Here is a 27,788-nt window from a genome sequence, read left to right as displayed (position 1 = left end):
GTAAAACTAAGTAGAACCTTTAATTTTCACCATGCACTGGCAATTCTATGTCAATCAGTAGTGTGTTAGTAAATGCTTAACAACTGGTTCTCTGGGGAAAATAAAAATGTATGTCTATATATACACATGTGTGTATTATAAATATTACAAATGTTTATGTTATAAATGACATACAGGATTTTAGTACACAGTTTACAGGTAACGATAAAATATGCAAATACTTTCCTGCAAATTCCACATGGTAGATGGATTCTCACGGAATGCTTTTGTTGATTTTTGTTAAAGGCTTATATCTGTATCCAACCAATGCTTGTAATGCAACCACGATTTCACAAATGGAATTGCATCTCAATCTGCCCTTTTCCCAATACATTTATTGTCATTAAGTCTGATATGTGAGGGACCACCCTAGCAGTCCAGTGGTTAAGACTGCACGCTCCCAATGCAGGGGGCTCGGGTTTGATCCCTGGTCCGGGAACTGAGATCCCACGTGCCACGTGGCACAGCCAGGAAAAAAAAAATCTGATGTGTGATCAGCTCGACTATTTTCCCCTCAGTCGTCAGATGATGAACTGGCACCTGACGCTGAAGCCTCGGCTTCCCCAGCGTGGTGCAGTCACAGGGATGGCAGGAGCGGGCACCTGCGTCCGAAAGGGACGTGTCCAAGGGAGCCATTTCCAGGCCTGCTGGTCAGGAGCCCTCCCTGAGGATGTTGTCAGAGTGAACGCTGACTCCACAGCCTAACAAACACCACAGGTGTGGGAGGGGGAGGGGGAGGCTTAAAACCACAGAACTGTACTTCTCCCAGTTCTGGAGCTTCGAAATCCCAGTGTTGGCAGGCCTGGGCTCCCCCTTCCCAGCCTCTGGTGGTGGCTGGTGTTCCTTGGCTTGTAGCTGCACCACTGCTGCCCCTGCCTCCGTCACACGGCTGCCTTCTCCTGTGACTTCAGGTTGTCTTCCCTCTGTCTCTCTGTGTCCAAATTCCCCCTTTTGATAAGGACACCAGCCGTATTAGATGGGGCCCACCAAATGACCTTATCTAAGCTTGATTATCTCTCTAAAGACCCTATTTCCAAAAGAGGTCACCTTCTGATGTGCTGGGGGTTTGGACTTCAATATATCATATCTGATATGTGATCAGCTCAACCATGTCTCACCCTTGTACAAATTAAACCCATTAAACTAAAATCTTTTCATGTCAGCACTAAGTGCAGTAGTGTGTTAGTAAATTAAGTTTAATCTGCATTATTATTTCCGCCATCACTTTCTTTAGTCTAGCAAAAAAGACAATCAGCAAAACATCAAATCAAGCTCCGATTTGCATTTGCCAATTTCCACAGTGTAAATACTCCCACAGTGGCCAACTGCAATCTACCAATGTGACATCACTGAATGTGGGTTACAAAGACACACACAGTAGCACAGCACTGAACGCAGCAGTGGAAATGGAAAGAAGTGTTCATGTTTGACAGACATGTAGCAAGTAGAATCTTGGTGACTTGTTAACATGCCAAGGGTGAGTGCAGAATTGGGGAACTACTGGACCCATCACTATGACAGGGAGACCTGAAGAGGAGCAAGCAGTGAGAGCACACGTCGCATTTTGCATGTGCTCCATGCGAGGTTCTTGTGACAACCAAGTGGAGAAGCTGAGTGCTCCATGCGAGGTTCTTGTGACAACCAAGTGGAGAAGCTGAATAGGAAGCTAGATACTCGGGTTGGGTTTGGAGCTCAGAGAAGTCAGGATCCGAATTGCAAATTTGGAAGATACTCATTGAAATGGTGGTGGTGTGTTAAATCATGCAGGGAAAAGCTGTGGCTTGTGAGGAAAGGGCCAAGACCTTTAAAATATGTCATTTGGAGGTTATCAAGAAGCAGATAAGCAAGCCAAGGAGACTGGGGAAAAACAGGATGCAGAGTACCGCTCTCACCAAAAGTGTTCTAAGGAGGAAGAATGAACTTTGCTAAAAGATCAGGTAAAATGAAGTAGGAGAGTGTCCTTTGTATTTAGTGATTGGGGGTGTTATTGGAGACTATAGCCAAGGCAGTTTCAGTGGAATGTGGAAAGCAAGTGAATGCGAGTTGGGAAGCTAGAAAAGTGTGGGCAACCTTTCAACAACTTCAGCTATGGAAAGTAGAAGCAAGGCGGGGGGGGCAGCTGGAAGGGTACGTGGAGGAGAGAGGAAGGCTTGGGGCTGATAAATGCCCATGATACGGATCCAGTCGAGAGGGAGATACTGAGCTTAGATCGGACTCTGTGATACTGGGGGAAAAGGCGGGATGGGGGGAGGGTTCGGAATCCGTGTTTTTAGGAGTAGCTTTGTAGGTTTGGCGGTGGAAAGTGGGGAAAGTTTCCCTTTTTCTTGAAGCAGGAGACAGAGTAATCTACTAAGAATGGGGGTTATGAAATGCGCGGAGTGGCAATGCCGTTGGGAGTGGAAGTTTAGGACACAGTGACTTGGTGAATGGTCGATGGATGGATGGCGGATCTGGCCAGGTGAAGGGCCACAGCAGGGTTCGTCGGTCAGCAGGAGAATGAAGACCAGGGCCGTGGAACAGGATCTGCTAAAAACAAAAGCCCGGGCAGCAGGACCTTGGATGGAAGAACGCAGTTTCAGTTCTTTCCTGAGAGGCAGAAAGTGGAGACACACACTTGAAACAACTCCTCCCAGACAGGAAGAAGTCTAGAGTTCTGGTCGTTACGACCCAGCTCCTTTTCCTGCAGGGACCCTGCAGCACCTCCGCCGAGCGCCACCGACAGCGCGAGGACCGCGAGACAGGCCAGGAATAGGCTCCTGCGCGGCGGACAGCAGGAGGGAGGGAGATGCGCCCGCGGCACCCCGCTCGGGCCCGCTCCCGCAGCACGCCTGCCGGGGCCAGGCTGGGGCCGCCCCTTCCCGCCGCGGCCCCGCCCCCGCCCGGGCTCCGCGCCCAGGGCTCCGCGCCCAGAACTCCGCTTCCTCCTCGACCACCGAGTCAGTCTGTCCCTGCGACTCCTCCACCGCGACTAGCGCCCTCTGGCCTGACGTCACCGGCGCGCCCACCAATGACCTGAAGAGGGACCGGCGGCGGCGTGAAAGTGACGGCAGAAGCAGCCAATGGCCGCGAGGAGGGGGCGGGCCGAGGCGGGAGTGTGAGAGTGAGCGCCAGTACGCGTGGGGAGTTGAGGACTGTGCGGGAGGCGCGGGGCGCCGCGGGCGGGGGGCGGAGAGCGGGGGAGCGGCGCGGGAGGTCCCTCCCCCTGCCCGGCTCCGGGCTGGTACCGAGAGCCGCCGGACTTTCAGCGCCGGGGAGGGAGATGTGGCCGCCGCTCGGGCTCCTAGCAGGTAACGCGCGGGGCGGCCCCTGCAGGGCCGAGCGCGGCCGAGTACCGCGGGGCGAGCGGAGTTGGGTGCGGAGCGGACGCGGGGTCCTTCCTCGCTGCCGCCGCGCCCCGAGCCCCGCGGTCCGGCCCGGGCCGGGCGGCTACGCTGCTGGAGGAGTTGGCTCCGGGACCCGGGCTGTGGCCGGGGCCGGGGTCACCGGGGATGCGGGCCCCGTCGCCATGCGCCCGGGTGTAAGCAGCACGCGGGACAAAGGGCGCGGCGTGGAGAGTGCACGCTCCGCCTGCCCGCGCCCCTGCGTTCTCATCGCCGCCCCTGCTCGCTCCAGCAGCGTGGCGCTCCGTCGACCCCGGGTGCACGGGCGCCTTTGGCGTGTCCCCGGAGCGGCCACCGGGCCGCGGGGCCCCGCGCCACCCCGCGCCTGGCCGCCAGCTGGCCGCAGTGCGGGCGGTGGCTGGGCGCAGGCGGGCCGCTCGGCCGCCTGCTCTGGGTTAAAGGCGGCTCCCCTGCAGCGCCGCGAGTGCCAGCCACTCGGCGCTGGCTACCGGGCAGAGCGGCGTGCCCTGGGTCGGGGCGCCCGGAACCACCGAGCTGCCCCTTCTCTGCGCGGGCTTGGAATTTGGGGAAGCAGAGCAGGTGGCGTAACCGCCGTCTCACCTCCAGCGAACTCCGCGGGGCTTCTGGTCTTGTTGATGTTGTGACTGTAGGCTGTGTGTATTTTCTTTTTTTTTTTAACCACACACAAGAGAAGGGAGGAGTTAGAGGAAAGATCTAGCCGGAGCACTGTGAATCGTGCCACACTGCTCTTTCTCTCGGAGAGCAGATGGATGGGGAGAATTTCTTGAGAAACAGTGAACAGTGAGGACTGACTGGATCCCCTCCCTGTCCCCTCTTCCCGCAGTCCCGACCGTGCCTGGCGCGCCCCAGATGGAGGTGGGGTAAAGTGACACCGGCCGACTTAGATGGGAAAATGGCTACAAGCTAGCAAGCTGGAAACTTTCTGGGACAGTGGAACTGTGAATGTCAAACCTCCGCAGTCATTCTTGCTATTGGCAGGCATGGCCCTCATGTGTTACTGAATTAAGAAACTGGGAAGGCAAGCACAAGAGGAAGATACCTCGAGTAGCATTGTGTTCAGCGCTGCGTGGTGGAGAGCGGTAGAGATGATTGTCTCCCGTGCCTTGGGGGCCCCAGGAGAGGAGCAGCCAACTCAGGTCTCCACATGCTGGGCCGGAAACGGCTGTGTTCTTTATTCTGATTTCCAGAGGCACTGTCTCATCTCAGCCTGGCAGAGGGCAACTGGTGTGTGGGTGGATTGTTACTGATGAGGTAGAAAGGCTAGCCTGATGCGAGAAGGCCCTTCAGTGTAGGGGGAAGAATATTCTTTAGTAGGTGGCTGCTGATTTTTCCATGGATCACTTAGGTTTGATCTGCCGTCCTCTTTACTGCAGTCCAGGCTGCTGTGTCAGCTGTCACCAGGTCCCCAGGGTTCTCAGCTCAGTGACTGATGTTTGTTTGCTTTTGAGAGGTGGCATAGGATCCCTGTTCAAGGTCTTTTTGACCTTTTCATTGATGATCGGTTAATTTGTTTTAACCCCCTGAACATAGAGGCTTGATATAAGGAGTTTGAGAAATTGAGAATAAAGAGACTTCTGCTTCGTTCCAAGTCCAACTACTCATAGGCGCTAGTCAAGTCTCAACACAGTGGGAGATCGATACAGGAGTCAGATAGGAATCAGAACGCCAGCATTGTCACTGGTAAAACTGGCTGGAGCTCTGCTTGGGCTGAGCCTGAGGCCACTCTGTTGCTCCCTTATTCTCAGTTCGTAAGGCAAACTTACTATCCACCTGGGGCTCCTGGGCAGGACATCCCCTGGAGAAGGGGAATGGGGCCATGCCTCCCAGGGCCCATCCGGAGAGAAACAGAACGTGTGCCTTCCTGGTTCATGGCCTGGATACAAAAAAGGTGGAGGGGACCCGTCTCCCTCCATGTACCACCTCATGCCGGCAGGGCTGCTTTTACCTGAGCACCAAGCCTGGCTGGGAACATTGCAGAAAAAAGGCCATCTACTGTTGGAGGAAGAGGATCAGGGTGTACAGCTGTGCACTTTATGCAGGACATACAGATGCCTGGCCAGGGAAGCAGTGCACCGGGTCTGCCCAAAAGAAGGGTGCCCTTTTCTCAGTTGTATCAGGTCACCTGATGGGCTACTGCTGGCCTTGGTTGGTTAGCGCATCTTCAGGAATGGCAACACTGGTGATCCCAAGACAGGAGGTCAGGGGCTGGTCACTTGGTACTAATCTCTCCAAAATGATTACAGTCATGGGAGCTAATTGTTTCCACATATGCTTTTATTTAATCCTTAGCACAACCTGCTGGAGTCAGTAGTGATACCCTATTGTGCTGATGAGGAATGGATCCTTAGAGAGACTAGGTAGCTCAAGGTCATGCCAGTAGCCAGTCCAAATCTGTGTGCCTCCAGAGCCTGTGCTCTCAACCACTGGGCTGGACCGAGGTTCCTAACGCACTGTACCTGTATCGCATTTGCTAATCCACAATGTTTTCCGAACCATCCTCCTATACCCATTAACAATCACGCCTGAAGTGGAAAGGGCATTTGTGAGTGTTCTCAGGGGCAGCAGAGATGTGAGAATCTTGGCGACCAGGGGAGGGACGCAGCAATGAGGAGGGAAGAGCCAGCCGGGATGGGGACGGGACAGATGCTAGTCTTCCTAATCTCCCTGCCAGAGAAGAGGGGGCGCTCATTCTGAGATTGCCTCACCCATTCTGTTGACTCCCCCAGGAGTCCAGGCCTGGCCCCCCCGGGCACCCCAGATGTTCGGATCTGTAGTCTGCCTTCCGTCTGCCTCGGCTGTTGCCTGAGTACCAAAGCGATTGGTGTGTGTTACAAACAATCTGAGCTGAAAAGGGAGGCTCAGCAACTAATTTAGGAGCACAAATTATTTCCTGACCCAGTATTCTTCCTGGAGGGCCATTTGAACCTCACAGAACCGTTTGTGAAACACTATTCAAATATTTGGGCCTGAAGCAGATAACATCAAGATGAGTTATGGGACCGTTTATCAGCTCACAGCTCTGTTTTGCATTTAAAATTGATAAAGAGTATTTGCTTTCCTTCACATTCACTCTGTAAATCAAAGAACGCTTTTATTCCCTCCATGTTAAGTCAGGGTAACTTCCTAACTATTCAGTCCTTTTCACTTATTTATTTTAGTTTTAGTAGCAGGGGTAATTTCTTTCGCTGAAATGTACACACAGTGGTTGGGGCCTGTGTCCCCTGTGACCTCTGTCGTGTTTGCAAGTGTGATTTGGATTTGACCAGTGGTTTATCCTTTCAGTGAAAAAGAAAAGGAAAAAAAAAAAAGCAGCAGATAGTGGCTGGAATATTCCTCCCGCCCCCCCGCACTTGCTGAGAGCATGAGTTACATCAGGTGGAGAAGCTCTAGGGCCCAGTGCCGAGACAGTTGCAGAGCCTTTCATTTCCGGATTGTAAACTTGAACCGCTTTCCAGCACCTGTGACCTCGGATGGCCTCTTGGGCTGACTTCTTATTGATTCCATAATCTGGGGTATTTCCTTGGAGACCTGTAAACAAATACAGTTGACCCTTGAACAACACGGTTTTGAACTGCGTGGGTGCACTTATATGCAGATTATTTTCCGTAGCAAAGACTACAGTACTAAAAACAAACAAAACAGAACCGCAGGGGTCGTGGGTTTGATCCCTGGTCTGGGAACTAAGATCCTGCATGCCCCATGGCGAGGATAAAACATAAAAAAAGGCTACATTACTATAAGATCTGTGGTTAATTGAGTCCCCGGATGGGGAGGAACCACAGATACGAACTTATAATAAGTTATACATAGATTTTTCAACTGCGAGGAGGGTCAGTGCCCCTTACGCCTGAGTTGTTCAAGGGTCAGCTGTACATCTAAACTGCCTCTCCAATCAAGGGGCCTGGGGTTTTCTTCCATCTCAGCATGAAGGAGTGGGGCCCTGCTCCCTTACTGGGGAAGATGAGAGCCTCAGTACCAGTACACCAAATACTCCAGGGGATTCTCAAAAGAGAATAGTTCTGTGCCTGTGTTTTCTCCCTCTTTGAAGAAAGTACTAGTAATAACAGGTAACCTTCCCTCAGCGTTCATTAAACCCAGGCAGTGTTTCTAAGCACTCTAGGTGGGTGTGTTGCTTAACCTTCATGACGACCATGTAAGGGGGGGGCCCAGTTATCGTCCCCATTTTAGAGGTGAGGAAACTGAGGCCCAGAGAGGTGAAGTAACTTGGCCAAAGTTACACAGGATTGGAACCTCTAAGCAGTTTGACCCAGACGTGATCCTGGTAGAACCAAAGGAAGTGCCTATTGAGGATGTGGAGAATGGGGACAGATGCAGTGTGATTGGAGGGGAGGGGGAGTTTGATATTTGTTTGGGCAAGTTCCAAGTCAGGAAGCTGTTAGGCAACTCTCACTGCTGGAAAGTTCTTTTGGTTTGCAAAGTACACAGGAAGTGGACTCTTAAGGATAGATGGCACACACAAGGCCACAGAACTAAGAAATGGCAAGGCTGAGAAACGAAATTTCTGGCTTTAACATATGCCCCTTTGAAGGAAAAGTTAAAAGAAGTGTCTGTTTTTAACTTCACTCCTTCACCAATATTGGAGGTCGTGTCCTCACCTGGAATAGCTCCCCCTGTTCTCCTTTAGGGTACAGTTCATCCTTCTGGAATGATGCTGTCCCCAGCCAGTCAGTCTGCAGTGTGCCCTCCTTCCTCTGTCTGTCCCCTGTGTGGGAACCACGGTAATGTGCCCTGCGACCTCACCTCTATTAACTCTCTCTCTCCCAGATTATCATTTAACTGGCAGGAGTGTCTGTGTTCTGCAGATAGACTGTAAGCTCTTTCAGAATCAGGACCATGCTTCACGCACACACACGAACACACACAATGTGCTAAGACCCAACAATGAATATTTATTGATTTTTCTTGGTTGGAAGAAGCAAGATGGTAACTTTTTTTTTTAACTTTGTAAACTGGTTCAAGGACTATAAAAATGATTTGCCTTATGGGACTGATAAACATAGGATTCCCTTAAATCAGTGTTTCTCAAGGATAATCCAGCATCAGAAGCCCAAGGACTTCTGACTTGGTAGGTTGTATTTGGGCCCAGGAGAATCTACATGTGTCCCACGTGATTTTTCTGTCCACTCGAGTTTTGAAACCATGATGTAAAGCTGTTAATGATCACATCCTATAAACTCACAGCATAAATGAATGAGACTATCTAGCTCTTTTTCACTTGAGGTAAACATGTCTACTGTATAAACATTCCTAACAAGGCATTGATGAATATTTATGTCGTGTCACTTTTCTTGCAGGTTTCTAGCCAGCATAATGCTGGAGCGAGAGGCCGGCGGCCCGCAGTTTTCAGGATGGCCGAGTGGGATGCCAGTTTGGATCACATCATTCCGTCTTCTGTTCTTCCTCCTCTCTGGGCTAAGTTACTTGTGGGATTTGTTTCCCTCGTGTGTTTCGCACGTAGCTACGATGGAGACTTTGTCTTTGACGACTCTGAAGCGATCGTTAACAATAAGGTTAGTATCTTAACGTCTCTTTGGTAAACTGACATTAACCACGTGCCTACGTCCCTGCGTGATGCTCTGCGTCGGTGTTGAATGATTCTCTACTGAACTTCGGCTGAGCCTTTGCCTGGGCCCCCATCGTGCTCTGGATTTCCCATCTCTTTTAGAGAGCATCTCCTTGATTTAGGGCCCCTTTTATCACTGGCAGCAGGGTCTCCAAGCTCTGCCTAACCTCAAGCTTTACCCTGGCTGTGTGCCCTACATGAGGCCCCAGTCCACGCACGTATCAGAGAGACCATTATTCTAAGATGACAAGGCCAGGGTTTTGCAGGGCATTGCAGACTATTTCAGGTTTTGTGACAGATTTCCAGAACTCTAGGCCAGAACAGTCGCCCCTTACACACACACACACACATCATGCATTTTTCCCCTGCCGAAGGTGCATCCGCAGCAGCAGGCAGCGAGCTGGCTTCTTTGTCCTTCGCTGAGAGCATCAGGACAGCCTGCTGACAGCTGCGGAGGACCAGGATCTTGCTGCCCGCAGAAGCTGCAGTTCCTGCTCATGTTTCATGTTTGGAGACTCAGGTTTGCTGAGTTTGCAAAATCCCAGCCACTTTTGCTCACCAGTAGACGCAGGGAAAATGATATTCTCCTTCACTCGCTGACTAGAGGAAGGGAAGAAGAAATAGGTTTGTGGGAAGGGGAGAAAAAAGGTTTCAGCGAGCTAAAAGAAAATCAGAACAAGAAACTTGGAGGCAGGGAGAGCCCAGAGGAGAAAGAATGTGGAAACAGCACAGGTTAGAGCCTTTGTGACCATCTCACCACTCAGCAGATATTCTGTGCGAAGAGAACTTGAAGGAATTTACTAATCTCTTTCTCTAGTAGATGAAATTGTAGCATCTCTTTGTAACACTGTCCTTAAATGCTCCTAAAAAGTTTGAAGTCATGGATTTCCCAAATTCGGAAAGAGTCGTTTTCATATTGAAAGTGTTGAGAAAAATTCTCTACGTAACAAACAGGTGTTCTGTGGGGCGGGGAAGAGAGGGTAAGGGGTAAGGAGATCGCTGTTTTGCAGATATTTTATTTGTAACATACTCTAAATGATTTTCTGATTTTCTCGATTTCCACGGCAGACTCCAGCCTTGTTGATGTTTATTTTGAATCCAAGTTCTTCACTTGTAATTTCCCTCAAGTTCACCCAGCAGTTTACTGCAGATGTTTCTGTTTCAGTTCTTTTTGAAACAGTGCTTAAAACAAAAAGAAGTAAGTGTGTAGCTCTAAGCAACTATGTCACATGGGTGGCTTAATAGCTACAGAATTGCTTTTCTAACAGGGATATGAGGCTATGCCTTTATTTTTAAAATTCCATTTGGTGAGAGTTTCTTGACTCTTCCACTCTTATAAAGTAGAGGATATATGAAGTGTTAACGCAGGACCCATGTCGAAGAACTTTGGTGAGCGAGGCAGGGGAGACAGGAGCTGTGTCGTACATCAGATGCCCAGGTATGAGGTTGTAATTCTCTTTCTTCTGCGAGGAAAGGCAGATGAAGCCATTTTGTGGCCCTACCGCACATTGTCTTGGCAGTGTTTTCTAGAGCATCACACTGTGCCCCTTTGTTAACTTGCTAGCCCCCTTTTTTGCCTTTCCTGTTTAATGAAAGGCCCTCCTCTGTTCATTGGCACCATGCCTACGGTAATGTGAAACAGGCTGTTACTGGATTTTATTGGTGTTGAAGACTGTTTTCCAGATGCTTCCTTGTAGTGTTGAGTTGCCTTTTTTCATCGAGATGATGATTTTCTTTGAGACCGCGGAGTTAGCAAGAATTTGAGACACGACACATCTTTTCCATAAATCATTAGGAGGAAAAATTGACCTTTCTTCCTGTGGCGTGCCTTGCTGTGTGTAGGCTACACCTAATCAAATATTTAGAGCTTTGCTGGTGTTCATTTTCTGCTCAAATGGAGGGAAAGATCTTCTGCTCAATTCCTTCACAACTGAGCAGGTACTTCTGGGACAATGCAAAAGTACACGGACTTCCAACATGGTCCTGGAGTAAACTAAGTTAATGGGTGGATCCCACGACCTTCGTGAAATATCGAATCAACTCTTAGAGGGAGGTCCAGACACTCAAGGCCTCTGAAGCTGATACCCAACGGAAGTGAAATTCACCCTCAAAGTGGGTGTCAGGTGACCAGCTCACCTCTGCTGCCTGTCCCCAAGCTTTTCCCTTTGGGTCATTAAGCTCCTAAGTAACAAATACTCACTGAATGCCACTGTGTGTCCTGGACACCGGTTGCTCTCTTGGACTGGCCATGATGTGACACACTTCTTCCATTTGGGGCCTTCTCCATCTTCAAATACTTGTGAGCCGCAAAGCCTGTCCAGTTTGGATGCAGACCCAGGCGAAGGGGCTCCTATCAGATACGCCCGCCTGTTGGAGGCAGGAGCTCGTCCTACAGAGACGAGGCGTCTGCGGGCAGCCGGGCAGCCTCAGCAAGGTGTTCGGCGGTCTGATTTGTTGGTGCCCTTCTGGCTGCACAGCCCCAAACTAGGTCTTCCAGCCCACCTGGGAGTCGTTGGGCCTTGTGATCTTTTTTAAGGCATTCCTTTTTTCACTTAAGTTACTCAGTTGTTTTGGTTGCTGCAGCGAAGAATCTTGACTGCTACACCCTGCGGTGCTTATTACATCATAATTTCTAGATCCTAAAATATTCCTATTTAATTGTGCTGTGCAGAGAAAATTAACATTCAGTTTTGATACCTACTCCCAGTGCCTTTCTTGTTAAACGCAGTTTAAGTCATCTAGTTTCATACTTAAGTGTAAAAAAAACAAAAGATTCATTTTAAAGTATCTGTAGTTCAGTACCAAATTAAACTACCCTATATGGTAGGTATCATTTTAACATATTTAGTAATTTTTTTCCTTAAAAATTAGATGGAAATTGTTTTTTTCTGTAATTTTACTATCTGCTTAGCTCACGATCAAAAATGGGAAACTTTAAAATCTATATGCTTACTCTTATGTTTGAACTGGGATATTTTTGGTAAATTACCTTAACGTATTGGGTATGAGAGAGGGTAATAGTGATCTCACTTAGCTATATGGTCCATTCATGGCGTTCCGCGTGGATTGAGCACCTTCTGTGTACTCCCACCAAACGCAGGGAAGCCCAGGCCTCGAGGAGCCTCAGTCCAGTGGGGCAGACAGATAGGGGTCACATGATGATAAACCGCCCTGCAGCAGGTGCTGTGAGGACAGGCGCGAGATGCCCCAAAGGGAAGGGAATCGCGTCAGCTCAAGAAGGTCGTAGCCCAGTGGCCGAGATACAAAGGGCGGAAGGAGCTGAGCTGTGGGGAGCCGAGGGGTGACCGTCTGGGCAGAGACCTGTGCGCGCACAGCCTTGAGGTGGGTGGCAGCGGGAGTCGCGTGGGGACCAGACGAAGGCCAGGAGCAGAGCACAGAGTGTGCAAGATGAGCCTGCAGAATTCAGCAGGAGCCAGGGCACCGCACACTGGCGTCCGTGTCAGGACGTCGGCTTTGTCCTGGAAGGGGAGGGTGGGTGGGGTGACACGATTTGCATTTCGGAGGGATTACTGGAGAGCAGGCAGAGGGCGCAGCGCACCCGCGAGGAGGCCTGTCTGGGTCCTGGGTGAGGATGACGGTGGCTTGACCCAGGACTGGTGGGAGAGACGGAGAAGAGAGGACTTCCGCCCAGGGTGAGGGAGGAGCCCTGATCCCTCTTCTGGTGTGTTCCCGCAGGACCTCCGAGCAGAAACGCCCCTCGGGGACCTGTGGCATCACGACTTCTGGGGCAATCGGCTGAGCAGCAACACCAGCCACAAGTCCTACCGACCCCTCACGGTGCTGACTTTCAGGTGAGGTGCGACAGGACGGCTGTGTGGGAGGGGCACCCAAGGCCTGTGCGTGACGTTGTACCAGGTGGTATGTGACAGGGGTCCTGGGTCAGTGGTCCGGAGGGACGCATAAGCCACTCACTACATGAGTCTCCAAGAAATACATGCTAATTGCAGCCATTAGGAGTTAGGTTGCAGGAGGACGGCGAGAATGTGCCTGAGGAAGCATCGCTTTAGGGTGATGCCGCTTTGGCGGGGCGGACACTGACGGTGGAACCACACCGAGAAGTTTAGCCTGGGTCTGGGCAGGGATAACTCGGTGAAGTGGTCCATGTTTTTGCACAGTTCTTGGAGGTGGGACCCTTTGTGAGTTAATACTGAGGAAACAATATGTCAAGGCAACATGTAGCGTCTGATGAAATTGTGATTTTTTTTTTTCATTATGAAAAACTAAGGTATAAATCCTCCTCCTGTGACCACATCAATATGCAAAAACAAAATGAAGCTTAAAACAGTCTCCCCAGCCCCCATTAATCAGGGAGCCATTTGCATTAAATAGATTTGTTCGTCTCACAAAAGTTCCCATGCGTAGCTGTTTCTTGGATGCGTTAGATACCTGTGTGTAGATCTCTCAAAGAAGCATGGAAATGATGAATTGGAACCACTGGTGATTGAAAAGCAACAGGAATAAGAATCCCTGATTATAAGGAAGTAGCTCCATTGTCTGGAAGGCTGGTGGACAAACTGTCAAGGAGTATTTGCGGGGGGTGGGGACCGGGTGGGGTGGGGGAATCAGCAAGTCACATGACTATCTTAAATCCAGGTCCCTGTGGGGTAGCCTGAGTAATGTGTGGTCTGTTATATCTTCCTGGGAGACAGTCTTGCCTTTATCGCACCTAAAAAACTGTCTAGCTTTCCTTTCGCGTTTCCTCTCCAAGTATTTTCTGTCCCACTCCTCTGAGATGCCTTTATCTTACATTTTCCGCTCTGCAGTTAATTATGTTCTTACCTCTTCTTCAACCTTCTTAGCTTGACAGGCATTATTTATCTTGACGCTACTTTTATCAAACTTGCACACTTTCTCTTCTCCCTTTAGTATTTTCATGCACCAGGGTTTTCCTCCAGCTGGTTCGCATTTTGTTTCGCGTGCTTCTGGACCGCTGGTGTGAACACCCTTCTTTCACTGCAGGATGAACTACTATTTGTCGGGAGGCTTCCATCCCGTGAGTTTCCACGTGGTCAACATCCTCCTGCACAGCGGCGTCTCCATCCTCTTGGTGGACGTCTTCTCCGTGCTCTTTGGGGGCCTGCAGTACACGAGTAAGGGCCGGAGGCTAAACCTGGCCCCCAGGTCGTCCCTGCTGGCTGCCCTGCTGTTTGCTGTGCACCCGGTGCACACCGAGTGTGTAAGTATCGTCCGCCCACCACCCCGCCTCTGCACTGGTGTAAGGAGAACAGGCTGTCCACGTATCGGCTCGTTCCCTAAAACAGGCTTCCCTCGGATACTCGTATGGCTGTAGAAAGCCCAAGCTTTCAGACATTTGGAACGATGATTTGTAGGGCCAACAGGTCCCTCTTAGGGCAAACACAGGGTCCCCTATGGGCGAAGACTGTATAATGACCGTGTGGTATGATCTCTGGTGATACTTTCTGTTTCCTTATATGACCACATTGTGAAGGTATGAATGTTGAGTCTTGCCCAGCTTTGGGGTCTAAAAACCAGAGTCTGAGATTACTTTTCTTCCAGGTTGGGTCTGATGCAATTTTCCGATGTTAGCGGAGAGCTTTATAACTTCCTAAATACTTTCTCATACTTAATATGATTGTCACCAAAACCCCGTGGGATCAGCGGGGGCAGCCTAACAATTTCCACTTTATAGAAGAGGAAGCAGCCTGGGGGGACAAATTCAGGACTTACCCAGGTCAGTCACGTAGCTGGTGGATGCAGGGATAGAACTTAAGATCTGGTCATCCGAGCCCGAGCCCAGGAGAGGCCAGCATGCTTTGCGTTGACCTGGAAGGCGGGTCCCCGCATCCTGTTGGGACTTGCTCGTGAATTCTCCCCACCTGGCTTCTCAGCCCATGTAGACAGGCAGCTCCTGCTTTGAATCCGTTGAGCTGCTGCTGAATGTGTTCGGTGCAAACTCTGTTGGGATTTAACCAAACACTTGTGAGGTTTTCAGGAACCACCCTACCCCACTGCCATGGAACCCTTTGAAAATGTAAGTCAGCGTGTTTGATTTTAGTTCTTCGTTCTGGAAGTGTGAAGTACCTAGTATAAAATACCACATGGACCCTCTTGCTTCTCCACAATAGATTCCTGCGTTCCGTATGTATTTAAATACCTGCATTTTGACCAGTTGCATTGAGCATCTTGAAGTCAGTCTCAAAATATTGGGCGGAATTCCTGCCTTTAGCATCTGATTTTGTTAGTATTGTTAAACTGTCTGTTCTTTGGTATTAAAAGGATTGCAGGATTGTTCTCACAACCTCCTTCTAATATCTTACTACTTGAAAACTTTTTTAAAAGTCTCATAATTTTTTTACTTCAGCAAATTCAGAGGACTTAAGGGATTGGGAACTGTTGTAAGATAAATACCTATCGATAGATAGATAGATAGATAGATTTGTGATCAAATTAGAATTTGTTTCCATGAAAGTTCTCTTTATGGTCTAAATGATAGTGTTGTGCACATTGATCAGAAATAAGGGAATTTCTGTCAAAAATACTGGTTTACTGTTTTGGTCCTTGTCTAATTTTGTGTAATCTTAAAAGCAAAATGAAATAGTTGAGTTGTTAACCAAAGAAATGTTTCTAAAATTCTGCTTTTGAATATGAGAAGTTAGTTTATAGAAAAATTTGAAATGCCAACAAGTATAACTGGATGTGTGCAAACACACACACACACACACACACACACACACACCCCAGCTAAATGCAATGTGGGAACATGTTAACCCAAGGGAGGTCCAGCTACAGGAGAGAAGGGAATATTTGAAAAATGTCTTCATCTCTCCTCTCCCTCCTTTCCATGAAAGCCATTCAAACTCAAATTGCAAGAAAAAGTTATGGGTCATGGAAAAATAGCATGTCTAAAACAGATCATTTGTATGTTCACCTTTCCTCGTTTTGGCAAATAGTCAGTATTTGACTGACTGTTTCATCTTCGCTATGCCCCGCTGTTATTTCCCACTCTACGTTTAACCCACTTTAACAGCGAGCAAAAACCAGGCCCACCCACGGAAACCCTGGAAGGAGAGTTGCTCAGAGCTTTCTGGGCCAGTACTGAGGAAGCACCCTGTGCTCTGGGCTGTGGGTTGGATCACCAAGGGAGGGAGAAGAGCTAAGAGAGGGGGTTTCCTTGCCCCTTGTCTGTTTAGAGACCAGGATGGAGGCCCCAGGGAGTTCCCTGAGGACACCAGTGTTACTGTAGGTTTTCCTTTTCCACCAAGCATTGGTGAACATTTCAAATCGCTTGAATTCGGGTGTCAAAGAGGGAAGCTTGGGTCTCCTTAATAACCCTGCCCATCCAATGAACCCAGAGTTTAACACTGAAGGAATTAGATGGTGAAACATTCCCCCTTTCCCCTTCCCCTCATTCCTTCTATGGCAGATTGTTCCCTGTGGGGAAACGCCACCACCTCCTGCTGTACAGATTCTCGGAGTTGCAATGACTTCTCTAGAAAACTCTGATGTGAGTGCTTCAGGTTATTTGTAAGAAAAAAAAATAGCCTTTGTAAATAACTTTGCCTGAAAAGACATATTATGCAAATATCGGAAAAGAAAAATAAAATCTCTGCGTACCCATGCCCATTCCCCAAACAGTTAAACTCAGTGCCTCCTTGGGTAGCCTTTAAAATTTTTTTTCTATGAAATCTCTCTTTAATTACTATGCCAAAAATTCATTGAAGGACTAAATACTCTTTACTCTGAAACACTTGCCATACTTTTTAAAACTTGTTTTTCTTCATGTCAGACGATGTGACGTACATTGCTTAAGACTTGGGAGTATCTTCAGTTAGCCAAAGGCAGACTATTTGCTTTAAAAATGAGTTTATGATGTTTAAAGTTCATTTTAGTGGGAGTCTTTTTTTTTTTTTTTTGAGGTTTAGCTGATTTACAATATTATATACGTTAGTGGGAGTCTTTAATGTACCTCAGCCACTCAGATAACAAGTGGTTCAGGCTGGCCTTTTTGGCCCCTATTCCTGGTATTTATCCAAACCACTTCCCTCCCCCTCACTCAGTTCAAGAAACCTGGTTCCCTGACCCTCCATATCCCCCAGCCCCTGCTTCCTCGACCCCCTTGCTCTAGGACCTTTTTAGATATACTTCTCTGGGTTGGCTTTGCTCACTTCATCCTCTGAAAGGCTTTGGGATTCCCCGCCATCCTCAGGGCCTGTAGAGAGCCACAGCTCCCACCTATCTCTGGTCCTGATGGGAGGCCCAGAGCACCAGCCCCTCCCTCCATCACTCACCCCGGGGCTGCAGAGCCCGTACCTGCTTCACCCTGAGCTGCTGTGTCCTCTGTCCGCTGCTTTCCGCCCCCCTGCCTCCTCCCAGTGTTTACAGAAGCATCTTTGGGATTCACACAGCAACGGACAGCGACCCAGCACCCACTGTGTGCCCAGCTCTGTGTTGGGTCTCGCTGCATCCCCGATTTCACTGTGTCTCTGAGTGAGTGAGTTACAGGCCAGAGGATTCCAGAAGTCTGATTACATATTCACTGCCTTCATGAAGTAATTGTACCGTTTAACCCTCTGGCATGCTGGCATACTTGGCCCAGATCTGTTCAACCTTTGTTTGTCCTTAGCTTCCTTCCCGGGAGGTTGTTTCATGTGCGTGGCATTCACAGGTTGGACTCAGCTGTCAATCTTCTTAGCAATTGCATGACACCCTGGGCTGCCACGTGCCCCTCTGTCAGCAGTTCACCATCGGAATGGATGATTGCCTCAGAACGTCCTATCTAACCAGCGTAGCAGGAAACTGCTCCTAAAAGGCATTCCTTTTAGCTATTGCTTGTAGACGCACCTGGGAATCGTATGTAAATATAGTAATTTTCATATTCATTGTATACTCTCTCATCTCCATTTGTAGGATAGTCTTTACTCTGTGTCTGACTTATCATATATCTCACTTTAAGAAAAAATGAACTTCCCAGCCATTAAAGCGATACCTAGAGAATCACAGTGAAGGGTTTGACATATGTCCCATCCAGGTGCTAGTTAGTCAAGAATGCCACGTAATCTAGACCAATACTCAGGAGTGGAATTCTGGGTCTTTCGTTGCCATGAAAATCTGGAAAGCAATTATTGGAGTGATCAGCTTCAAAGAAATGAAGCACAGATTTTATATTGCTTCATTGTCACTAAGGTGGAGAAGAGAAGGGCAGTCGTCAGATGTAGAAAATGAGGGGGTGGGGAAGAAATGGTAGAAGTTGTATTCTTTTTTTCATCTTACTCATCAACCACTTTTGAAGCGTTCTGCTTTCCAGGTTAACCCACTTCATTGGTTTTGGTCTGAAGGGAGGAAGAGATGGCAGAGGCAGCTTTGAACGTTATCCCTGTGTCTTATTCTCTTTGCCTGATGACTTGTAACATGGACTTCCCACCTTTCCTTCATGTTTCCAATCAAGGTTTCTTTTTTAAATATCGTGCCCTTTGAGCTGCTACCATTTTCCAGTTGAAAATCCACCGTGGGGACCTGATCAGAGCAGAGGCCTCTGGAGCTGCGGGCGCAGCGTGCTGAGTGACGGGCTTTCACTGCCCGTGGGCATCGCTGGCTGCGTGTGGCCCACGAAAGAACCTTCCCTGGGTTCGAGCCAACCCAGCCTTCCTGTGGAAGTGGCTGACCCAAGTCCTAGACCAAAAATGAAAAGAAAATCAGTTGTCAGATCAGACCACAGGGAAGCGTCACAGTTGCAGGGATTGTTTTAATAGATGGCCGAGTCTGATAAGGTTTTCGTTTTCTATTTCTAAGGAATTTTTTTTGTATTTCCAAGGTTTTGTTTAAATGTTTTTTACATACATATTTTCTTCTGCCCCTTCTTTTAAGGTTGCTGCTGTTGTCGGCTGTGCAGACCTCCTGGCTGCCCTGTTTTTTCTGTTATCTTTCCTTGGCTACTGTAAAGCACTTAAAGAAAGTAAGCATGACATTTTGCCTTCTTAATTTTGCATCTTCTTCGTGTTTCTGTCCTGCTGAGCAGTGTTCTAACAGATGGGAAAATGTCGGTTTATATAAGTTTATCACTTTGAGGGAATGTGGGTCAAAGATGTCAGCTCTTTTTAGTGATGTCTGTAACTCCATTGCTTTCTTAATAACACAAAGGCTTGTGCTTCGATGTTCACCATATTCAGGGAGCACCTTGTTGGGTACTGAAACCCAGAGCTTCTGCTCTTGGTGCTGAAGCGGTTGTGATTGATTTTTGTGGTTTTTATTTCCAGCAAAATTGAAGGGGGAGGGAAAAAAACTTATGATTTTTTTTTTTTTTAAATTAAAACCTGTTGGCGAAAAACCTTGAAAAATGGTAAAATGTGTAGCTATGAATATGCACCTGAACTGTGAGGTTCTTATTTTTTCATTGTTGCGTCATTGATACTTACAGAGAAAGTCGTTGTTGGAAACAACAGAGTTGACATGACCAGTTGTGCGTGTGTGGAGGGGAGGGGAATTGCCTGGTCATTAGTAGCAGTGCAGCCGTGCACTGATAGAGTTCTAGGAGAATCCCTGTATAGCTCTACTCATCTGGGTTCTGATTCCCTCCAAGTCAGATCATACCTTCCAGATTGCTCTGTAGTGGAAATTGGATACAGTATATTCAGCTTACATAGCATTTGTACATGCTGGCCCCAGCAACGGTGTTATGCATTCAACTTCTGTTATAAAGTCAGTTCCTGACTGTAGAACTCTCTTTATATGTCACAGTCAATTTACATTTGGGGGGAAGAGGGGAAGAAAAGGGGAAGTGAGAGGGATGATCCCCGTGGAATGCTCAGGCAGGGCCGTTTCAGCGGACGCTGGTGTACTTAGGTTTCCGTGAGTCTCTTCCACAGTATTTCTCAAAGCTTAGGTTCAGTCCCCTGCCAGGCCTTGATGTTATTGTTCACGTACTAATGCTTGTACTTGGATTCCTCCGGTAAACTGATGTCTTATTCATAAGGAAGGGCAGACCACTCCTTCAGGATTTTGTGTCTGCTGGGGCTGGTGAAGTGGGGTCACTCAGGGTTGGTGAACAGGGGCCCATGAGCCAAATCCAGCTCCCAAGCTGACAATGATTTTTTCCGGTTTTAAATGATTGGGGGTAAAAATCCCACAAGAATAGTGTTTGGTGACATATTAAAAGTTACATGAAATTCACATTTCAGTGTCTATATATGAAGTTTTATTGGAACATAGGCGCATCCATTTGTTTTTGCAGAGTTAGGAGTTTCAGCAGAGACCTCCTGGCCTGTAGAGCCTAAAGTACTTACTGCCCTGTCCTTTGCAAAGTTTGCCAGCCCCTGGGACATGACAGACAGGTAACTGTCACCATCCTAGTGCTTCCAAAAGGTTTTTTAGTAAAGAGTAATAGGGAGTTTCCAGCAGGAAGTTTTTTTACTTATGAAGGTAGATGTTTGCTGTTAATATAATAGTTGCCATTTATTGACTATCTACTGGCACATGTGTGTGTGTGTATATTTTTCTCATTTAATTATGTTACAGTCTTTAAGATAGGTTGACTTACTTTCCCTGTTTTTCAGATGTAAGACTCAGAGTTTATGTAACTTACCCAGTATCACACAGCTATTTATGGCAGAACTGGGTTCACCTTTGAGTCTTAACTCACTTCAAAGCCTGCGCCAACTACATTGTATTCTTCTGCTTCCCTGTACTCAAGGGACCAGCGAGGCAAGCCTGTCAAAACAATCATGAAAAATAAACAGGAGGTCCATTCAGTTCTGTTAACAAATTGTTAAAATGTTAGGTGTGATAGTGCATCGAACGTATGTGTTAAAAACAATCCCTTTCGGGCTTCCCTGGTGGTGCAGTGGTTGAGAATCTGCCTGCCAATGCAAGGGACACGGGTTCGAGCCCTGGTCTGGGAAGATCCCACGTGCCGCGGAGCAACTGGGCCTGTGAGCCACAACTACTGAGCCTGCACGTCTGGGGCCTGTGCTCCGCAACAAGAGAGGCCGCGATAGTGAGAGACCCGCGCACCGCGATGAAGAGTGGCCCCCACTCGCTGCAAATAGAGAAAGCCCTAGCACAGAAACGACCCAACACAGCCAAAAATTAAAAAAAATAAAAATAAAAAAAAAAAAAACCAATCCCTTTCTTGTAAAGACACATGCTGAAATATTTATGGATGAAATGGTATAAAGTCTGGGATTTGTCTCAAAATAATCTGAGAGGAAGCAGGAAGCTTGTTGGCATTTAGTTGAAGCCAGACTGGTCAGGAGTCAATGTTGAAGCTGAGTGATGGAGACATGAGTTCCTATATCAGCATCTCTACTTATATATGTTTTTTCTTCTTCACGAAAGGTGTTTTTTAAAAAGAGCAATAGATAACTTTTAACCCTTTATGTTTTTTCTACAAAAAGACTTAGGCAGGACTGCAAACTCTTCTAGGACAGGCTATACTGTTTTGATGTTCTGGGTATTCATAGTTATATACCTAGAACATCTGTATGAAACTATCCATAGTTTCCAAGGGTAGATTGGGAAGCGCCCCTCCTCCATCCTGTCCTGTACAGGTGAACACAGGGCTCAGGTTGTATATCTCAAAGTACCTGTTCCCTCAAACCTGCAACTCTACTAAGACACAGTGCGAGGGTGACTCCAGTAGGCCCACACCTCCATGCTCACTCAGGACTGGGTCATACCTACCCACTCCCCAACCTCTTTTATTATTATTATTTTATCATACCACCACTTTTTCCTGTGACTCATCATTTTTCTGATATGGCAGACAGTTTGGGGACAGCTAAATAGAACATCTTCAAGAACAGAAAATAGTGGGAGTAACTTTTCTTCCCAAGACTGAAAGTTAACTTAGCAATAAGGCATGTCCAGCTCTTCTGGGGTTGGGATCTCCCCACCTGTGATGATTGTAAAACTCCCAAGAGACACACAGCCCCCAGGGATCTGGGGGTGGGAGATGGGGATTGCACCAGCCCCAGCCATTTCCATAGGTAATGGGAGTGGGAGCGGGTTCATTTACTTCTCACCATCGTATTCATTACGAACAGTGGTATTGTTTGCATTGTTATGGGGGGGGGGTTTGCATTTTATTTTATGTATTTGTATTGTTATATTGTGTTCTTAAGATGGCAATTAAATCTGAATTTGCTGTTAGGTAGGATAACAACTTATCAGTAGTTGTATTTTTCTTGAAGAAAATTAAAAATTAAGTCTGTTGGCTTTTCTCATAGACATCTCAAAAGTTTGGTGCAGTATCATTTTATTAATTTTAACATATCTTCCCTTAAAGTAACTACTCCCTTATTCTGAATGGATTTCAAAGAAATCAAAAGAGCTTTTTGAAGAACGTACTACATGTTGATAGATTCAGCGTTCGAACACACATCATTTAGGAGATGTAATACAATTTCTCACTACTTCTAAAGGTTGCTCTTATTGAAATGATGGAAAAATTATCAGAAGACTAAAAATTCTTCTAGCAAGTGAACTGATGCATTTATTAGCCTCCTTTAATGGAGTGTCCTCACAGGATGGCGAAAGACTACAGACATGTTATATTCTTTCCCTGGATCCTTTTGCTAACCTTTTCTGTGTTCCAGTTCACAAATGTACATATTCTGAACTATGTGTCTCTTTTTCATTCGTTTGTAAATTATAAAATTATTTCCAAGAGCCAGCCACACAAAAGATAGATTTTTAAAATAAGGCCTTTGGAAACTGATACCAAAGGAAAAAGTGCTTAATATATGATGTTTTTTCAGTTAATACTTTGATTCAGGAGAAATTGGTGAAGTATATTTTAGTACTAATGGAACTCTAGTATATTAACTCTTAGTAGCGATATAACCTTTCTTTTTTGGTCTGGTAACATTCTTTTAACATTTATAGCATGTTTACTTTTAAATTGGAAAGAGATTTTGTAAAGAGATTGTTATAGGCCTTTAATGTTAAGTACGTAAATGTTTTCGAGAAAGCTCACCTGGAAATACTTAATGTTTGCACACCTGTGGCAGTGGTAGGCACGGCTTTTGTGGAAAGCCTTTAAGAATATGAATAGATTTTCATTTGGTTGAGTTACTTGGAACAGTAAGAAGATGCATAGATCGATTAGGAAGCCTTTGAAGAAGCCTCTCCGTTGACCTCTTGTTTACAGGCTGTCCCACCTTCCCGTGCACTTGAACCCCCTTTAAGAAAAGGAAAGAGTCAATTAAAGTGGGACCAAGGAACCCACCTCCAGACTGGTACCGCCCTTTGCCCTCACCCGCAGCTTGTTTAGTCTTTGGAAAATGCAAAGCTACAGGAGGTTACCTGTCTGCACACAGCCAGGCCTCAGTGTCTTGCCCTGGAAAGTTATTATTGGCTGTGGACTTTTGTGTCTTCTCTGTCCTCTGACTGTGTTCACCTGCCCACGCAGGCTTTGAGTTGCAGATCATAATCGTTCTTTCTTGGGAGTTTAAAGTTGATGGAGGAGAACAGCCATCCCTCAACTGCACTCTCTAGCGTTTGAGTTGCTTTTCACTGTTATTTCCAGTGCCCACTCACTGTTTCCACATCACAGACTATCAAGGCAACGGTTGAATTCTGTCTCCCAAGTTCATTGCTGGTCTTGAGGCACAGAGTGACCTGGTTCTTTTTTTTTTTTTTTTTTTAATTAGGGTATAGTCGATTTACAATGTTGTGTTAGTTTCAGGCATACAGCAAAGTGAATCAGTTATGCATATACATCTATGCACTCTTTTGTTGATTCTTTTCCCACATAGGCCATTACAGAGTACTGAGTAGAGTTTCCTGTGCTATACAGTAGATCCTTATTAGTTATCTATTTTATATATAGTAGTGTTTATATGTTGATCCCAGTTCTTCCAATTTATCCCTCCCCCTTTACCCCCTGGTAATCATAAGTTTATTTTCTACATCTGTAACTCTATTTCTGTTTTGTAGATAAGTTCATCTCACCCTTTTTTTAGACTCCACATATAAGTGATATCATATGGTATTTGTCTTTCTCTGTCTGACTTACTGCACTCAGTATGACAATCTCCAGGTCCATCCATGTTGCTGCAAATGGCATTAGTTCCTTCTTTTTCATGGCTGAGTAATATTCCATTGTATATATGTACCACATCTTCTTTATCCATTCCTCTATTAATGGACATTTAAGTTGCTTCCATGTCCTGCCTATTGTAAATAGTGCTGCAGTGAACGTTGGGGTGCATGTATCTTTTCGAATTATGGTTTTCTCTGGATATATGCCCAGGAGTGGGATTGCTGGGTCATATGCCTGATTCTTGAGAGAGAGAGACTTAGATTCAGTTACTATCCAGCTTGGGGGAAGCTGGCTAGTAACTCACTAGCCACACCTCAAGCACTTCTCTGTCCCCTCCTGACAAGGTCCTGTGCCCTGAGCCCCACCTGCTGTAACCTCAGGGCAGCAGAGCAGGGCAGGACACTGGGACCTGATGCCCAGCCCTGTCCCCCTTGCTCCGCTCAGCCGGGCAGCACCGAACAGCCCCTCCACTCTGCCAGCCTCCTCCCTCCGCTCCCCAACTCCGAAATCCCCCTTTGTCTCAATACCCTGGAACCACTGCTAAAGTCCGGTAGCACCTTTCCTGGTCTCTGTGGATAGTCACTGTGTTTCAGCAACTCTTCTGTGTTTTAGATTTTCCGTCCTCTTTCAACAGGCTTAGAACAGAGACTACTTCTTTTATAGAGAACAACTCTCTGGAATAATTCTTAAACATCATGTTAATGTTCAACTTCATAAATATGGGGGCTGAGAGTCCTTTTTTAAGCTGAGCAAGGGCTTCAAAACTAATAATACCTTCACAGAGAAGAAGCAGTAATAACCCTACCCATTCATGATAAGACACTTGTTTCTGATTCTGTTCTAGAATCACATAGAGGCTTATCAGTTTGGGTCATTCATTCTTTTACCAATGATGAATCAAACATTAAGGGCATCCTGTACCAGGCCCTGTGTCAGAGATGTAGTTTTTGCCCTAGAAGGGCTTAGAGCTCAGTGTATTTGGATTGAAAGGGAGTGTCCATTATTCAGAGTGCTCAAGGAGAAGAGTGCTCTGGTTCTCCATTCCTCCCTGTTCTCTTTTCCTCCCTGTGACCACCTCAGAGCAAGCACTCAATAAGTATCCCCTTCTCTTCTTAGTGCATTTATGCAGAATTGATGGCTATAACCTGGGGACTGCCGATTTCTTTTTTTTGTTTGTTTGCCGTGGAATGTACATTTTATTATTTTTTTCTTTTTTATGGAGATATAATTGACATATAATATTGTATTAGTTTTAGGTGTAAAACATAATGACTCGATATATGTACATATTGTGAAATGATCACCACAATAAGTCTAGCTAACATCCATCACCACACATAGTTACAGAACTTCTTGTCTTCTGATGAGAACTTTTAAGATCTACTCTCTTAGCATCTTTCATATGTACAATACAGTATTGTTAACTATAGTCACCATGCTGTACATTACATCCCCAGGACTCATTATTTATCGTGCAACTGGAAGTTTGTACCTTTTGACCGTTTTCACCCATTTCACACTGCTCCCCCATCTGTTCTCTGTATCTGTGAGTTCAGTTTTCTGTTTTTGTTTTTTTTTTTTAAGATTCCACATGTATGTTAGATCATACAGTATTTGCCTTTCTCTGTTTAACTTATCTCACTTAGCATAATGCCCTCAAGGTCTACCCATGTTGTCGCAAATGGCAAGGTTTCTTTCTTTTTACGGCTGAGTAATATTCCATTGTGTGTGTGTGTGTGTGTGTGTGTGTGTGTGTGTACATATTTTCTCTATTTATTCATCTGTCTATAGACACATTGTTTTTGTGTCTTGCCTGTTGTAAATAATGCTGCAACGAACATGGGGATCTAGATATCTTTTCGAAGTAGTGATTTTGTTTCCTTAGGGTCAATACCCAGAAGTGGAATTGCTGGATCATATGGTAGTTCCGTATTAAAATGCTAATTTCTCTTATCTACTCTCTATTAAATTTCCTTCAGTGCAGTAAAGCAGGACCCTTGATACTAATGAACATTCAGGTGTATATATTTTCATTTGGACTTTGAGATACCCTATGAAATAGTCACACGTCTTTATTTTCTGCTGTCTCGTCAGTGTGGGTTGTACAAAAAGCCAAGGGCAAACACGTGTCATGGCAGCAATGAGTCCTCACCCCAGCTACTCGGGTCGCCCACATGTTTGTAAGTGTGCAGCTGAGAATCAAAACTTTTTTGTGGTAGAAGTTCAGTCCGGTACTTATTGGATACAAATAATAATAAACGCTGTTTATTGTTTAAACTTACGTTTAAAGTGACCTGGTCTTTGTTCTTTTTGGATCTGAACATAAATTGAAAGAAAGGTCTAGCATTCATTACTCATAAACTTGAAGTTTAAGAAAGGGTTTTTACAGAAGAACAGATTTAGTATTTTTTATAAGGGAACAAAAAATTGAGTGCTCTGAAATTAATGATTTAACTAGTTAGAAAGCTCTTTCAGAGGATACGTTTCTTTTTGATAACCTCATTAGCTTTCTTTATAGATGCAGTGTCTGTATTATAAAGCTCTGGACAATTTTTAACTGCCTGAGTTTATTAACAAGCAATTCTGTGCTAACCTCTGGAATCCTAGCATTTTTAGAGAGTGAAAAAAAAAAATCTCATGTAACATTTCTGTCGGCCTCTTTTTTTTTCCTTTTTTTGGTGCTTACATAGAATATCTCCAAGCAAGATCTTTTAGAACAGAATCTTTTTTTAAATAAGAAGATATCCTTATAAAGAAAGGATAATTATTCTTTAAAAAAATAAAGAAAGAAAAACACTAAATCAGATGAAGTTGATGGTGCACTGGTTATTTTTTCTGAATGCCCGAAACAAAAAGTATTATTCTAATGATAAGACATCCTATCAACATTTCTCTCTCTGTTAAAGCCTAGTACATATTTTGGATTGGAAACAGGTAATCTCTTTGCACGATAAACTTGATAGAATAGCCAGAAACAATTTCTTTTATAAACTAATACCTTAAAATATTGTTTCATGGGAGTTCGGACGATGAAGAGAAATTTCATTAGTCTCATTTATAGTGGGAAGGAGAGAATCTTTTCAAGAGGGGAAGGAATTTGCTACAAACCTAGAATAACCATTTTAAATTCTAAACTATTATGAAACACAAGATCTCAAATCTCTGTTCTAAGTTCTTAAACTTTATTTGTTGTGTTGCTCTCCTTACCATAGTTCAGGCAGCTAAAACAGGATAACTCTTGACTCTTGGGGTCTCATTTCCTCCTGTTTTCCACTGGGATTCAAGACATGTTTTTCTTTGACTTAGAATTACACAGCTTAAAAGAAATTCGGGCAATCGTGTAACTCACATAGTCTAGGACACTTGTTTTTAGATTTGGGGTCGTTGCCATCTGAATTGTGACATCAGTATTCATGTGTGTTCTCTTTTCTCTCTTTCATGTTTCGTGGTTCGTACATTGCTCGATTCTCCCAAAACGGTCCTGTATTTTAGGACGGCAGTGTCTGACTCCTCTCATTCTGCGGGTGGACGCACTGCTTGGTTGGCTCCCAGTTTTGGAACGAGAATCTGATGCTCATTGTGTCGCTCTGGCAGAGGGAGTTGGGGCCACCTGTCAGGGCGGAGTGATTCCCCCACACACACACCATGCCGTGCCAGTTTTAAGGCAGCAGAGATGCCAGGCATCAAGTGGTGAAGAGGGTAGCTCCTACAATGTGATGCTTTTTTCTGAAAGAAGAGCCTCCCACTTGAAAGCAGTGCCAAATCCGAGGCGCCGTGCTTCATT

At 46.1% G+C, this 27,788-nt stretch overlaps 1 protein-coding gene across 3 annotated transcripts in view; it reads left to right on the top strand.

Moving 5' to 3' along the window:
• The first annotated feature begins 3,080 nt into the window (after nt 1-3,080).
• The window catches only part of TMTC4 (transmembrane O-mannosyltransferase targeting cadherins 4), a 62,006-nt gene continuing 37,298 nt past the window's right edge, over nt 3,081-27,788 (top strand). Inside the window, exons 1-6 of one of the 3 annotated variants that reach the window (XM_059903034.1) lie at nt 3,173-3,326; nt 4,225-4,537; nt 8,717-8,932; nt 12,682-12,797; nt 13,966-14,182; nt 18,832-18,919. In XM_059903034.1, coding sequence (XP_059759017.1) covers nt 4,487-4,537; nt 8,717-8,932; nt 12,682-12,797; nt 13,966-14,182; nt 18,832-18,919 — 688 coding nt within the window. In that variant the 5' untranslated portion in view covers nt 3,173-3,326; nt 4,225-4,486. Of the gene's footprint in view, nt 3,150-3,172; nt 3,327-4,224; nt 4,538-8,716; nt 8,933-12,681; nt 12,798-13,965; nt 14,183-18,831; nt 18,920-27,788 lie in introns of those variants that run through there. The other 2 variants (XM_059903036.1, XM_059903035.1) reach the window with 2 other exon arrangements.

Source organism: Balaenoptera ricei, chromosome 18 (assembly GCF_028023285.1).
Source record: "Balaenoptera ricei isolate mBalRic1 chromosome 18, mBalRic1.hap2, whole genome shotgun sequence".
Taxonomy (NCBI): domain Eukaryota; kingdom Metazoa; phylum Chordata; class Mammalia; order Artiodactyla; family Balaenopteridae; genus Balaenoptera; species Balaenoptera ricei.
The sequence above is the reverse complement of the archived record's forward strand: the minus strand, read 5'-3'. Positions and strand labels throughout refer to the sequence as shown.